The sequence below is a fragment of the Semicossyphus pulcher genome, unplaced genomic scaffold, assembly GCF_022749685.1.
Source record: "Semicossyphus pulcher isolate SPU_LCO1_2020_fin unplaced genomic scaffold, fSemPul1.0.p SCAF_5, whole genome shotgun sequence".
NCBI classification, from domain to species: Eukaryota; Metazoa; Chordata; class Actinopteri; order Labriformes; family Labridae; genus Semicossyphus; species Semicossyphus pulcher.
The window spans coordinates 5,370,660-5,386,982 of NW_027211726.1; the positions used below are offsets into that span (position 1 = coordinate 5,370,660).

Genomic DNA, 16,323 nt, shown 5'->3' on the forward strand with positions numbered 1-16,323 from the left:
CATTTGACTCTATCAATCACGGTCAACGGCCAAACACATTCAGTAATGGGTGGGATGGGAGTCATTTAATCAATATTTTATGTACACCAGCCATAACATTATGAACACCTGCTTAATATTGTGTAGCTCCCCTTTTGCCGTCAGAACAGCCCTGACCCGTCGAGGCACGGACTCCCCTCGACCTCTGAAGGTGTGCTGAGGTATCTGGCACCACGACGTTAGCAGCAGATCCTTTAAGTCCTGTAAGTTGCGAGGTGGGGCCTCCATGGATCAGACCTGTTTGTCCAGCACATCCCACAGATGCTCGATTGAGATCTGGGGAATTTGGAGGCCAAGTCAACACCTTGAACTTGTCGTTGAACCATGTCTGCAGTGTGGCAGGGCGCATTATCCTGCTGAAAGAGGCAACTGCCATTAGGGAACACTGTTTCCATAAACTTGGTCTGCAACAATGTTTAGGGAGGTGGTACGTGTCACAGTAACGTCTACATGAACGGCAGGACCCGAGGTTTCCCAGCAGAACATTGCCAAAGAGCATCACACTGCCTTCTTCCCATAGTGCATCCTGGTGCCATGTCTTCCCCAGGTAAGAGACACACACGCACCCGGCCATCCACATGATGTAAAAGAACATGATTCATCAGACCAGGCCGCCTTCTTCCATTGCTCCATGGTCCAGTTCTGATGCTCACGTGCCCATTGTAGGCGCTTTAACCGGTGTACAGAGGTCAGCATGGGCACCCTGACCAGTCTGCGGCTACGCAGCTCCATACACAACAAACTGTGATGCTCTGTGTGTTCTGACACCTTTCCATCAGAACCTGCATCAACTCTCTGAGCAGTCTGAGCTACAGTAGGTCTTCTGCTGGATCAGACCACACGGGCCAGCCTTCGCTCCTCACATGCATCAGTGAGCCTTGGTTGTCCATGACCCTGTCGCTGGTTCACTGGTTTGGACGTCTTTTGGTCGGTCCTGACCGCTGCAGACCGGGAACACCCCACGAGAGCTGCAGTTGTGGAGACGCTCTGACCCAGTCGTCTAGCCATCACAGTCTGGCCCTTGTCAAAGTCGCTCACATCCTCATGCTTGCCCATTTTTTCCTGCTTCCAACACGTCAACTTCAAGGACAAAATGTTCACTTGCTGCCTAACATATCCCACCCACTGACAGGTGCCATGGTAACGAGATAATCAATGTAATTCACTTCACCTGTCGGTCGTCATAATGTAATGGCTGATCAGAGTATAAATTGTGTCAAAGATATGCATCAAAATTTACTATTAGTGGCAGAACATAGTTTATGTTTGCATCTAGGCTCCGCCCTCATCACTCCTCAGATTTATTTTACATGCAGAAATTTGAGGAGTGATGAGATAATATCTTAAACCTCTCTAGCCGGAGCCTGCAGGTGGATGCTGGGGTGGTGGTGGGGCTGAAAGTATGAGCGCAGTCCTGGTGCAGGGCAGCGGTGGCAATGACAGAGCAGAGGGAGACACTGGAAATCTTACAGCTCAACTAGACATTGGGAAGAAGTGTTTGTCAGGTGACGCATGAACCAGCTCGCAGCCGTCGCTCCATTTAGTGTAATTATCGTGAACTGATTTAATAACGTTTTTTTTTAATTACAAAAGGTTTATCTGGGAGACGCGAAACGTGCCCATAATTCTGGAATGAACCAGATGTAAGCCACGGTTGGAAGGATGAGTCTGCAAAGTCTCAAACTCATAAAAAAATAAAACAAAATAAAAACATGTTTACAGAACTAAGTTTCAATAAAGTTTAACATCTACAAGTCAGAACCACATTCATTCAGTGACTGTATGAGGCATTACAAAAAGACACATTTGGATTTTTAGGGGTTTTATTGAAAAGTAAGATTAAAGTACAAAAATAATCAAATTGACAGGCAACTTGTTTGCGATGTACACCCAACACAAGAAGTGATGGATGTTAAATTTCTGTGTTAACACAACTCAAGATAAAACGTTTCTTCTTCTGAATTGTGGAAAAAAACATTTACTGAAGCTTCCTAACAGCTCGCTGAGAAGATTTAAAAATCCCACAGCCCTTAAACATCTCGTCTGAAACTAAAATCAAATCATTACAATTTGATCACATCGTACTGAGATGCTATCATACCTCTGCATCCTTCATATTGAATTCAGATATTATGGAAAACAACAACAACATGGTCCTAATGAATCATGAAAAACCTTAAACACATAAATTATATTTAGCTCGAGCCTTATCAATCAAAACATTTCATCAGCTTTACAGAAATATACAAACAATATTTACACATATTTACAGTTGCACATTTACAACTGGAAAATAAATTTTGTTTTTTTATTTTGTGTGTGTGTGTGTGTGTGTGTGTGTGTGTGTGTGTGTGTGTGTGTGTTCACTCATTCAGCATGTTTTTGGATGTTGCTGATTTATTTGTAGTTTTGCTACCACTGACCAAATACAACCAGAAAACCAAACAATGGCTTTTTTTGTATAAAAAGTAAAGACTATTTCCACTGATTCACAAATATCTGTATTGTTAATGTATATATTATGATATTATAGACCTTCTGAGTATTGATCTGAAAATAGGATGGCGTGTGGATGTGTGTGTTTATAAATGTAGAATAACGTGTGTTTTACCAACATCAATTTAAGCACAAAGCTCCCAAAACCAGAAGCATCAAACTGTAACTACGGCGGATTTGTTTTAAAAGCACACAAAATATTTAGAATGTAAATATGAAGAGAAGTGAGACGCTTTGATGGATTGATTGTTGTTGTTTAACTTCTCACCAAGAAAAAAATAATCATCCTCATTTCAATAACCAAAGTTACAGCATCAAAAGAAAGGCCACTTTTTTTAAACTAAGTTAACCAAACAATCTAATGTCGTCTTTTATGTTTGAGGAGATTTGTACAGCGTTGATCAACTAATTTTCAAACTTGTTTTCTCTGCATTTCAATCAATAAGCATCTAAATCGAGATTTCCAACCCTGATCAGCTCATTTCATGTGATGAATAACCAATAAATTCCCAGGACAATGTGCTGGAAGCGCTGCTTGTTCCAGTGCAAAACGTATCCATAAACCTGAAGAAGAAAAAACAAACATGAAATCAAAAACAAAATAACTTCATAAATGTTTGCAGAGTAAGTTTCCACAAAGCTGAATATTAAAAGTCATTGAGACCTAAAATATGTTTGCTTCAATCATCAATCCAACAGTTTCACTTATTTTTGTAGAAGACGAGTTTATGGTCAAATATTTTATTGACAGCTAAAATGTGTCACCAACATGTTACAATAATAAAGAATCACAGAAGGTTCCTTTGAACAGTTTAAAGCAGCTTTAAAGCAACAAGTTCACGGCCTATGTGATGCTACTCACTGTGTTCAGGGTGGTGTGTTTGTCTTTTAGGCATTTTGATTCTCAAGCATTTTTTCTTGCTCCACGACAGGGTTGTTCACAGCTGTGAGGTCAGAAGCACAATGTTAACAAGCAGCAGATATATAATATCACAACAGATAACACTCCAGAAAACCGCTTTAATACAAAGAGAGCGTTTCAGCTCAGAGTGAATAGAATAAAACAGGTTGTACTTACGAGATGGAGGGCGTTTGGCTGAAAATAAATACAAACACATTATTAAAGATGTAACCGTTAAATATTTCAGACAGTGTCACCTTCAGTCCAGTGATGATCCTCTCTAATACCAACTCAAACTGATAAATAAATCCTTATGACTTTTGTTTAAATCTTACACTATTTCTTTTCTGATGGCCTCTTCCTTACATCATCGTGCTGCAGTCAAATTATAATTAAACTGTTTCTGGGTCTTACAGCGCTTAACGTTGATAAAAACACATTTTAAATGTTAAGAAGATCATTTGTTTCACTTTTGCAAACTGGACAGAAAAAAAGTCTAGAAAGAAAATACAGAAAATAAAATGACTTCATGTTTCTGCTTTGGTCTCTCACCATTCCTCTTCTTCAACATGAACACAACGGCAGCGATGAGGGCGAGAGCAAGAACAAGCACTGCAGCAATGATGCCGATGGTCACGTGCATGGAATTCCCTGTTGAGCAGAAAACAACAAAACACAGTCACAACCTGAGCAGGTGAAGCAGGTGAAAGAGAAGAACATCTGCCAGTCAGACCATAATCCTGAATATAAGCACAGTTTGTTTGTGCTGCTGATGTTAACTCTCATCCTGTCTGTAGATAATTACTGTATTGATGCTGAATCTTTGAACAAGTCCATGAACTCATCTCCTAAAACTGACATGAAGTAAAATACAGTGCCTATAATCTCTGAACATGTAAATGGTTACACAATGACTGAAAAAAAACATTCTAAACTTGTTTGAGTAAATTCTTTTTACAATAATCTTCAGACAACTTTCTAAAAAATGTCTTCTATTGGAGGTAAATAAAAAGAAGTCTTTATCAAAAATATAAACTGAACAAAAACACTTTTTTGTGTTTCATTATTGACATTTGTCTGTGTTGATCAAAGGTCAGTAAAGAGCGGACAGACAGCACAAACAGCTGCAGTCATCTATAATCCTTTGAAACAAATCATTTAAATCTGATAAAAGTTTCTTTTTATTCTTTTATTGTTTTGCTGTCAGGGTCCAGAGGTGGACACTTACATTGGTTTCATACTAATCTCAGCCTTCAAACTGTTTATTAAATGTAGAAAAAACTTGATGAAAGTGAGTGAAAAACAATATAAGGAAACAAAACTTCCCTTCCAACACAGGACTGTTACAGTGAACTTCCCACTCTCATCCCCTCTGACTCCAGTCTTACCTTCGTTGGTCCTGATCGCTTTTGTGCCCAGCTTGGTGACGATGTCCTCCTTCACACCAGAGAGCTGAAACACACATTCGTACTTCCCCCAGTCTGCAGAGGACTCTGATGGAAGCTTCAGCTCGACACTCATCTGGAAGGATCCGTCGTGGTTGGGGAGGATCTCTCCGTGGTCCACGTCCTCATGAAGCTCCGCTCCATCTTTCCTCCAGAACATCACGGCGCTGTTAGGGTAGAAACCTGTAGCGTGGCAGCTGACTGGAGAGGAGGAAGTCTTCTGGAGGAGAGACACTGAGGGGAGGTCTGGAGAGAGAGAGAAAAACCGATTGTAGTTTCTTTATCATCATTTACTGTTAATTAATATCATAATTCCTGTTAACTGTCATGTATTTAAATGCCTGAATATCAAGATTATATTTATAGTACCTATGCAAAGAAAAAGAAGCTCACTGGAGTGTAAATGATATAAATATGGGAGGGCAGAGGAAGGAAAAAGACAAAAGGAGACAAAAGAGTGAGAATAAAAAGTAGAGAGAAAGAGAGAGAAGCAGAAAGATGAAGAGAGAGCAGGAGAGAAAGAGAAATGTGTGTAACATTTATTGTCATGTCAGGAAGAGAAGAGGTGTATGAACGTCGTGCTAATAAAAACACATCAGGTCATGTGATTCTACCTGTTCTCAGCAGAGAGCTCCTCCCATAGTCCACATACTTCTTCACCCACTCGGGGCAAATCTGGGTGAGGTAGTTCTTGTCCTGTGCTATTTGAGCTCTGTTATTATCCCACTTGTGTTTGGTGATGACAGCCTGTGGTGTTGGAGCGATCCATGTATCTGTCCTCATGTCCAGCACTACGAAGTCTTCTCCATCATAACCAACCTGATCAAAACCATTAACGTCTTGAGTCTCATCATCCCACTCACAGCCGTACATCTCCTGGTAAAGGTGGATACCTGAGAGAGAGAGAGAGAGAGAGAGAGAGAGAGAGAGAGAGAGAGAGAGAGAGAGAGAGAGAGAGAGAGAGAGAGAGCAGAGTGAGATCACAGCCCAGTCATCATCTATTAACAGAGACACACTGATCCACACACACCAACACAGAGCACCTACACCTCCTGCTGTTATTGGCTGGATGGAAGACGCTCACAGCCAATCATCATGTGGACAGTGTGGACGGTTTAGAGAGAGAGAGAGAGAGAGAGAGAGAGAGAGAGAGAGAGAGAGAGAGAGAGAGAGAGAGAGAGACTGCTGGGAAACAGAGTGACATCCTAACACAGTTCACATCCTGCTGTTGTTTTATTACCACAGAGACACACTGAGGCCAACACACACACACACACACACACACACACACACACACACACACACACACACACACACACACACACACACACACACACACACACACACACACACACACACACACACACACACACACACACTCAAAACCCTCTCCCTGTGACAAACTACACACTAGACCGCCCCGAGCTGCTCTAGAAGCTTCCACTGAAGGAGAGTCTCAGTCCAGGATCAGTCTGTAGACTCCTCCTGCTCAGCCAGCACAGTGTTCAGCAGTGTGTTACTACAACTGCTCACAATAAGGCAGAGACCACCAGGACCACTATGGAGACTGGGAGGCAGTCTGTGCGTCCTGATTGGTCCATCCATCAGTCAATCATTAGACACAACCGACAGCTGTTTCTACCTGCAGGCGTCGGCTTGATGCTGCCTGAGAGGACGAACCGACACACTGTGGTCAGCACAGTGGAGATAATCTGATCTCATCTGTTTTCTACATTTTGAGAGAACAAACTAATCATGTTTGTCATGTTTGATTATGTTATGACTATTTTTTAATTAATCAATAAATAGTTTAATCTGTTAAATGTCTTTAAAAAGTCAAATAAGTTCATCACAACGTCCCAGAGGCAAAAAGGTGAAATCTTTAAGTTGCTTCTTCCGTCTGAGCAACACTGAACAGCATTTCATTTCTTTCAATAGTATATTATGTCAGAGACACACTGAGGTCCAGTTCAATTAATCTGATCTGTGTTTCTGCTCTTTATATATCATGGACACAGTGTGGTCAGTGCAGCAGAGTCGAGCTGTTACACTTTTGAAACCTCTGATCACAATCACACATTCATCATGTCGTCCTGTCAGCCACGTTCATTAACACACGCTGCTCCTCCTCTCATGTGCGGACCCAGCACAAGCAGCCTGTGTCCCATTTACAGTCCTGCACCTTAGTTTTAGAAACCAGGCGCTGACGTTCCTCTATCAGCTGTGTGTTGTAGAGCTGTTGTGATCAACAGGTTTTCTACAGGAGAGTTCATATGGACCGACTGACTGTGGGCAGCCCAGTCGAGTTATTCTGGTCTAATCTAGTGGAGATAAAGGGTTAATAATCTCTGAAGGTTATTATGGGATGGACAGAAACGCTGCATCAGGGCAGTTTAGCAGCATCCAGCAGTCTGAGTGTCAGTGATGTTTCTGTGAGTCTGACTGTGTTTCAGACAAGAAACGCCTCCAAACAGCTTCAACTACGTCAGTGACACACTCCTGACTGTGTGTGTGTGTGTGTGTGTGTGTGTGTGTGTGTGTGTGTGTGTGAGATTTGATTTTTAACCAGATCTTTATTGATCACTCTTCACACTGTACAAAAACATAACACAACCTTGTTTTAAACGCACCAATCACATTCACAGTTTCACTTCAGCATGTCTCCCACCAACAGCTGACCCTCCACCACAGAGCACAGCACCCTCTCATGAGCCCAGACTGACTGGAAACTCTCCAGGTCCTGGTTGGCTCCGTAAAAACTGAAGTCCAACAACAACCTGGACTTCAACATTTTCACAAACAGTAGCTTTACATGAAGCTCCAAAGATTCCCCCACCTTCCTCTTCCTGCTCACATATATGGCCATCTTTGCTTGTCCCAGGAGGAAATTTATGCTCTGACATTTATGCTTTTGGTGCCGAGTGTATTTGAACCCACAGATAAAAACCTGTTAAGTAAAAATCTCTTTAAAACAGCCAAAAAACTTTCCCAGTAAAACAAACAGAGGAGTCAGACGAGTGCACTCTAAAGAGCAGTGAAACACTGTCTCCCTGTGCTCACAGGAAGGACACGTATCCTGCACACTGACATTCAGAACAGAAATAAAAGCAGTGACAGCTATGATGCCATGTAGGATCCTCCACTGTAGGTCTGCATGTTTCTTGATCGGGGGGGGTTTGTACAGAGACCTCCACTCAGGTCTGGCCTCAGGACTGAGCCCCAGATAAGTCCTCCAGGGGGTGTCACTGCGACCATTCAGGGCTTTTTTATGTACAGTCTTAACAATCAGTTTGTAAAAAGTCTTCCCCGCCCCGTCACTTAAAGAAACACCTGCAGTGTTGGTGGAAGCCAGTAAAAGACCAGAGCAGTCCTTCAGGTCAGGAAGCAGTGCGAGAGCAGGGTAGGGGTCAGAGCTGTCTGGCAGCAGAGAGCCGTCACCATAGTCAGTAAGTAGAGACCACTGGTGCCCTGTCAGCTGATGTTTCCAGCGCCTCAGTAACTGTCTTATGATCCGTGTGGATCTCACTCCCAGACGAGCAGCCAGACCAGCCGGATTGTCCAACTGAGGTCCAGTCGGCTCCACCACCTGCCCCAGCGTAGAGATCCTGGCAGAGAGGAACATTCTGGACAGAGTGGGTCCAGCCCAGCGAGGAGAGCCCAAGCGTCCGCCTAACAACACCGGCTCTTTAAGCAGCCAGTACAGAGAGTCTGCCTGTTCCTGTCTCTGCTTCTTCAGCAGAGTCCACACTGTAAAAACACTGAGATAAAACCCTGGCAGAGAGGACATGTTCACTTTCTTTAAATCCATTAAAAACAGAGCTCAGTCCCAGTCCACCAAAACGCTGCAGGATACAGCAGGACAGCGGCCTCCACACCAGGTCAGCGGGCCCAGTGAGCAGTCTCTGCATGAACTGAAGGCGGACAGTAGCACCCCTACTGGCTAGATGAACCAGACCCTGCCCTCCCTCCTCTTTAGGGAGAAAGAGCACACTCTGAGGAACCCAATGCAGCCTGTCCCAGAAAAAATCCACCAACACTTTTTGGACGTCAGACAGGAGAGAGGGAGGAGGATCGACACAGGCCAACATGTGCCACAGAGCAGAGGAGACCAGACTATTGGCCACAAGTACCCGCCCTCTAAAACACATTTTAGGCAACAACCACCTCCATTTCTTAAGACGACCTTTGACCTTTTCCACAACACTTTCCCAATTTTTCTTTATGAAGGTCTCATTCCCCAAAAAGACTCCCAGATATTTCAGACCTCCTTTTTTCCAGACCAGACCTCCAGGTAGACTGAGCTGATCCCTCAGCCTCTCCCCCACCATGACAGCCTCACTTTTCACCCAGTTCACTTTGGCAGAAGACATGGAACCAAATAAATTAACATTTCTTTCTAACAGATCAATATCTTTCTGCTTATTTACCAGGACAACGGCATCATCAGCGTATGCAGACAGTTTAAAATGAACATCAGAGCCTGGAAAACACACCCCGCACAGATCTGAGGTCAGTTTGTGAAGCAGAGGTTCAATGGCTGAAGAGTGTAACATGCCAGACAAGGGACATCCCTGCCTCACCCCCCTCTGCACACTAAAAGGAGCACTCAGACCTCCATTGGTTTTTAGAACACTCTCAATGCCACAGTACAACACCTGGATCTTGGCTATGACACGTGGGCTGAACCCAAAGGCAGCTCGAGTCTGCCACAGATACTGGTGTTCAACCCGATCAAAAGCCTTTTCCTGGTCTATTGAAATCAAACCAGTGTCTACAGCCAATGAACGAGAGACCTCCAGAACATCTCGAATCAGAGTGATGTTATCACTAATGAGCCTGCCGGGCACACAGTGGGTCTGATCAGCGTGGATGATGGAGCCCATCACCTGTCTGAGTCTAGAGGCCAGGACCTTGGACAAGATTTAAAAGTCTGTGCAAAGTAACGACACCGGTCTCCAGTTTTTCAATTCCTGCAGGTCACTCTTCTTTGGCAGCAGAGTAATGACCGCCCTCCTGCAGCTCAGAGGCAGCCGACCCCTCTCCAAACTGTCTCTGATCACCTCCAGCAGATCCTCCCCCAGCACAGACCAGAAGGACTCAATCCCAGGAGCTCTACCATGCTGCAGACTCATCAACGCAGAGTACAGTTCAGGCAGGGACAGCTGGGCCTCCAACTTCACATTTTCCTCTGCCCCAACCTGAGGAAGACCAGCATAGAAGGACTCACACACCTCTGGACGCTCTGTAAATTCACTCCTGTAGAAGTCCTTGTAAAAGTTAGCTGCAAACTTCCTGATGTCAGAGGAGTCTGAGATGGAAGAACCGTTTCTGGACCGTAAAGAATGGATGATCTTTTTCTGTCCATGTTTCCTCTCCAGGCCAAAGAAGAAGTGAGATGGAGCATCCATCAGTGTGACATCCAGGACACGAGATCTGACCAGGGCCCCCTGTGCTGTGACGCCCAGCAGGTTGGCTAGAGCCGACTTTTTAGATTGAAGGGAATCCAACAGCCCTCGATTTCCTGTGGAGTCTACCAAACGCTGGAGCTCCACCACTTCAGTCTCTAGATCTCTCAAAGATCTGCTGATGTCTCTGGTGACATTGCGAGTATAATACTGACACAATTGTTTGATCTGACATTTGCCAAAGTCCCACCACTGCTGAACACAATCAAAGTCAGACTTACACTGTCTGTGGGTGACCCAGAATCCTCCACAGCATCCCTAAAAGCCTTATCATGTAACAGGGCCGTGTTAAAATGCCAATAAGCACTGTTCAGTCCGACCTTCTTAATAAAAACAGAACAAAACACAAGACAGTGATCCGTGAAGCCCACAGGGTTTATGTGACAGCCTTTAAAAACACTCAGCTGGTGTTTGAAAGAACACAAGCGATCCAGCCTGGCCAGAGATAAAACATCGTCTTTAGAGTGACTCCAGGTGTACTGTCTGTGATTATGATTGAAACTCCTCCACACATCAGCCAGCTCCTGAGTCTCTGTGAGCTGTCTGAGCCTGTGTGATGAAGCAGCATGAGGCTCCTGGTGATTCCTGTCCAGTTGGATTTTCTGTCCAGTTAAAACCTCCACCCAGAAATAAATACTCGTCACTGCTGCAGCGTCTGATGGTGTCACACAACACACCCAGAACAGTAAGTCTGTCCACATGAGTGCATGGTACATAAACATTAATCAGAGGGAGCTTAACATTTTCATACTGAACTTTGACCTTCAGTAAACAGCCTTCAATAACTTCCTCTACCTCACATGAGACAGGCAGGAAGCTTCTAGAGAACATAATCCCAACTCCTCCACTACAGCTGGACTTATGGCTCCGGATCACATCCCCACCCCACTCTCTCCTCCACTGACTTTCACTCTCGGAGGTGCTGTGTGTCTCCTGAACCATCAGCACATCTAACTTCTTAAACTCCTGCAGCTGAAACAGAGCGGCTCTTTTAGCAACATCTCGAGCTCCGTTCAGGTTCAAAGTGCCGACTCTGAAGTCACACATGGAGAGAGAGAGGTTTATAGAAGACACAAGAAAAACACACCACAGAAAGAAAAAGAAAGAGATCAGAGTCTGTTTAAGCATCATCTTCAAGGATTTGTGCTTTAACTTTTAGAATCAGTTTCCTGAGACGATAAACCTCCTGACCTGTGAGGCCTTCGTCCCCAAACGCTCCGGACTGTTTGGTTAGAGGCCGAGCTGACTCAACAAACCGCTGCAGGTCTGGAAAGTAGCTCTCTACTTTCACCAGCTTCGCTCCCCGAGTGTCCTGAAGGAACTTCTGGATTTTAGCTAAAGTGAACCTTCTGTGTCCGTCCTCCTGTGTGGACATGAACTCACTGTCAGACTCTGCTGGAACAGCCTTTAGACCTTTCTTCACTTTGGACCCTTTAGCACTGTTCTGCACACTTTCTGGGCTCTTTCTCTTCTGTGACATTTTTAATAACTCATCATCAGACATGTCCTCATCTTCCACAGAGTCAGCACACACTGAGATTACATTTCCCTGAGCTCACTCTGCATCCTGACTTTCACTTATCACACCTGTTTGTTCCCTCCTGTTTTAAATCTCACTTTGTTCACCTGACTCCTTCTGTGACTTTGTTTCTGTTTCTGCGTCTCCCTGCCTGCTGTCCTTTTCCTGCCGCTCCTCAGTGACTCTGTTACACTTGTTTCTAGCATCAGGGACCCTGCCTCTCCGGGGGGCAGCTTCAGCTCTACTGGAGTTTTCCGGGCAGGAGCAGATTAAATGCCCCTCCACACCACAACCAAAACATTTCATTGTTTCTGACGTAGCAAACATCATGTCGTTAAATCGCTCTACTTTGAAATTAAAGGACAGATTCAAGTCGGCAGTGTTGTCTTTAAGCACCATGAACACCGGCCTCCTGTGACAAACAACATGTTTCAGAAGATTTACAGCCGAGACAAACCATCTTGATCGGGGAGACTACCTGTCCATACCTGGAGAGCTCTTTGGCCAACATGTCATTTTTAATGAACGGGGGGGCGTTAGAGATGATTATCTTTTTAGCCGGATTAACAAGAGGGAGTACGGGGGTGAAAGTGTCTTTGATGACTGCACCTTCCTCCACCACTTCACCGACTTTGACGGTGCTATCGAGAAAGATAACAACGGCTCCATTCATGCGGGAGGCAGACTTCACACTGTCGTAACCCACCACCTCTCCAACCGCTAAACTCGCCTCCTCCACCGAGCAGCTGACTGCCGGCACCAGCTTCACTGCATGTCGGCGTGTCAACTTCTCCAACTCCATTCCCACATCTACGACGGGCACGTTGCCCAGTCGAGCTGGTAGACACGCTACCAAACTACACTACACCTGAAAACACCAGACAGGAAGAAAGTAAAGAAAATAAAGAGAAATAAACACAAACAACAGATTGAAACTCGCTCACGCTGGAGCTCACGCTGCCACACGCCGTCCACTCAGAGAGAGAGAGAGAGAGAGAGAGAGAGAGGGAGAGAGAGAGAGAGAAAGAGAGAGAGTGTGTGTGTGTGAGAGAGAGAGAGCGAGAGAGAGAGTGAGTGTGTGTGTGTGTGTGTGTGTGTGAGAGAGAGTGTGTGTGAGAGAGAGTGAGAGTGTGTGTGTGTGTTTGCATTTGTGAGAGAGTGAAAGAGAGAGAGAGAGAGAGAGAGAGAGAGAGAGAGAGAGAGAGAGTGTGTGTGTGTGAGAGAGAGAGAGCGAGAGAGAGAGTGTGTGTGTGTGAGTGTGTGTGTGCAACAGAGCGAGAGAGAGAGTGTGTGTGTGTGTGTGTGTGTGTGTCACAGAGAGAGAGAGAAAGAGTGTGTGTGTGTGAGTGTGTGTGTGAGTGTGTGTGTGTGTGTGAGTGTGTGTGTGTGTGTGTGTGTGTGTGTGTGTGTGTGTGTGTGTGTGTGTGTGTGTGTGGTCACATCTGTCTAAAATACAGGATGAAAATATAAACAACATTTCATCAGTAGAAAGTTAAACATGAACAAACCTCCAGTTTGGTTGAAGCGCTGCTTTACAATTTCTATGTTGGATTTGAAGCTCTGCTGTTCACCCACAGCGAGATCAGTGCTCCTCTGCCAGTAGTCAGGATCCTCTGCTGTGCCTCTTCTCATCCAGTCCTGTTTGGGTTCTGCTCTCCTGGTGTTGCTGTCATAGTGAATCATCTGAACATCATCAACATACCCAACAGCTACAAACTCTGGGAAGTTTGGGACTCCAGAAGACCCAGTGTAGAAATACTTCAGAGAGTGAGGCACTGTAAGAAAAAGTTCATGTGATCATTTCAGGTTTTATTTGACACTTTAATGAATCACTGAACAATTTAATGATCCAGCACACAGAATCAAAAAGAACTACAGCACATTCAACACAAGCTCATCATCTCTTTGCAGTCAATAAACACTAAAACAATGTTTGTGTAGATTTAAAAACAAAGTTTCTCTTGAACTTTTTATTCTAATATTTCTGATGAATGTGTCTTCAAAATGTTTTTATTCTGAAAGGAAATATTTAACAAGTCATAAATTCAGCTCATGCAGTCGTGTACCTGACTTTCACTGACATCAAACAGTCTGTCATAAATCATCTTTTTATCTAGTGCTGGATATCTTAGTGTGAAGTGAAACTCCAGTTTGATTTCCAGTTTGTGTCTTCATTCAATCTTCAGGAAACTTCTTTAGCAGTTTACACTCGTTATCTTATTAGTTTGAAATCTGAAATCTCAAACCTCTGAACAAAATGTACACGTGATTCAATCTGATTTATAAACCAATAAATCAAATGTTATTTATTGTCTATTTAATTAAATAACATCTTTTATGGTCTTAATTTTATATCATCAGTAGTGACCAATGATAACTTAAGTTTCTTCATAAGGTTTTGAAGTACAGATTTGATTTAATCTTCTTTGGTTTAGAAGAAGGTTTTACTCTTTTATTTTGTTATTGTTTTTATTAGTCAATGAAATCATCAGTAATATATTTGTATTTTAATATAAGATGGTTTGTCGATGTCAAATTTATGGATATAAATGTTTTTTCTGAATACGATCAATAAAAAAGGAAATGGACTCTTGTGTAACTCGTTTTAATGTAAATGTATTTGTTCAAATTAAAGTATTATATAATTAACTCCGTTAGTCTTTCATAAAAATATTATGTGAACGATTTAAATTTTCTGTTAATTATGACAATCTCAGAAAAATGTGAACGGACACACCTCTATATCTTTAATCAACATATTTATATTTCACATGTAGTGATTCTACACATTTTCTATTTGCAGAATTTTGTTTTTAATAACTAATATTATTTATTAAATTCTAACATTCCCTCCACCATAAACTGAGCTTCTCTTAGTCCTGATTTAAACGTTGTTTTTGTTCTAACAGGTTTCTGTGAGTTTTGCCAGTTAAATAATTGATCGTGTAAAAATCCTGCTCTGTCGTCTGCTCTCTGAGTGCATGTAGATCATTTTCCGTGTTAAACGCACGGCACACACTGAAGAAGTTTTACAAATCTGTGCAGGAATACGTCTTGTTAGTTAATAAAATACCCAAAGATTATAGTCTGATTAATACTGTTCTTTGAGGCTGATGCTGTTTGGACACTTTCAGAGATCAAACTTGTTTTTGTGCCCAAAATCCAAACTGAGCCCATATTTCAGTTTCTAAATTAACTCGTCAGTGCCCTCTGGTGGACAAACTCTGTAATGGGAATGTTTCCAACCTACTTCAAACCTGCTTTAAGTTTACTGATACTTATCGACCAACGTACAAAGATACCAACAATAAAAATGACGAATGTCTAAGAAATAGCTTTAAGATTAATTTTAATGTTGTATAAGTTCAAATATATATTTCGAGGTAAAACTATATAACGAGGAAAATGTCATATTTAGGTTCAGTATGTTGTCGCTGATTGTGTTTCTATGTGCAACATTTTTGAACATATGCAACATACATTTTTTTATTTGTTATAAATTCAGATGAAATATAGACACTATAAGACAATTATTATCATTATTAATCAATTAAAAACTAGAACAAATATTAACTTTAGTTCTAAAATAAGTCATGATAAATAGCACTAAATTAACACTGTTTCTATAAAGAGGATATGAACAAGTTAAGGACTGAATTTGAAACTCCTGAAACTAAACATAAAATACTATCATATGAACCTCAAATTGATACATTATACAAACATTTTTCTCTTTACAATCAATCGACTTAAATTATTCTTTACTCACCTGCCGTCGCGTCATGTAGGACTGTTCCCAGGAGAGTCAGGAGCATCAAAGTCTTCATTGTGACCTGTGACTTCTTCAACATAGATGAACTTAAAGCTAATAAGTCTCTTTGGTGAGCTAAAGACAAACCGTGCTACAAGCTCGAGCTCTGAGGGTGAAATGGTGTGAGAGAAAATGGAGCTCTGATATCGACCTCTAAAGCCAATAGGAATTTAGCCTGAGCATCAACGTCACTTGTAACTCGGTAAAACTGACCCACTGAGGTTATCAATGAAAGTGAAAGTAAAGTTAGCTATGGTTTCAGCCCATCTGAAGACCCCTATTGCACCTGAAAGCATTGGGGGACGCGCGGGACTTTATTCTATCATCTTTGTTCACATGTGAAAGTCGTATTAAACCTCCTGCTGCTCAGATTTGCTATAATATTTTGTAGGTTAATGTGATGCAATGAGCACAAATGTTTTAACTTTCTGGGAGGTCAGAGGTCAGATACAGATCAAATTGAGTTTGTGAGGATGCAGTCGGTCTTATTGTGCTTTTGTTCTGAGATTAAAAACAGCTCTGATCCAAATATAAACAACAAACAACAAGCGAAGTGTTGTTTCATACATGTTATAGAGAGTAAATGTGGGGAGGTGCTCCCCCTAGTGGCTCAAACCTGCAGTTGGTGTGCAGCAGAACCATTGTAC

The 16,323-nt window shown here is 42.7% G+C and overlaps 1 protein-coding gene across 1 annotated transcript; it reads right to left on the reverse strand.

Moving 5' to 3' along the window:
- Positions 1–3,473: 3,473 nt before the first annotated feature.
- Positions 3,474–15,788, reverse strand: LOC138608668 (BOLA class I histocompatibility antigen, alpha chain BL3-7-like). Its single transcript, XM_069681229.1, has 7 exons — positions 15,635–15,788; positions 13,374–13,640; positions 9,647–9,652; positions 5,496–5,774; positions 4,825–5,127; positions 3,948–4,087; positions 3,474–3,479 (listed from the first exon to the last, which is right to left on the reverse strand). Exons 1-7 carry the CDS (start codon positions 15,714–15,716, stop codon positions 3,474–3,476), a joined length of 1,083 nt encoding a protein of 360 aa, XP_069537330.1. The 5' UTR covers positions 15,717–15,788.
- Between the last annotated feature and the right edge of the window lie 535 nt (positions 15,789–16,323).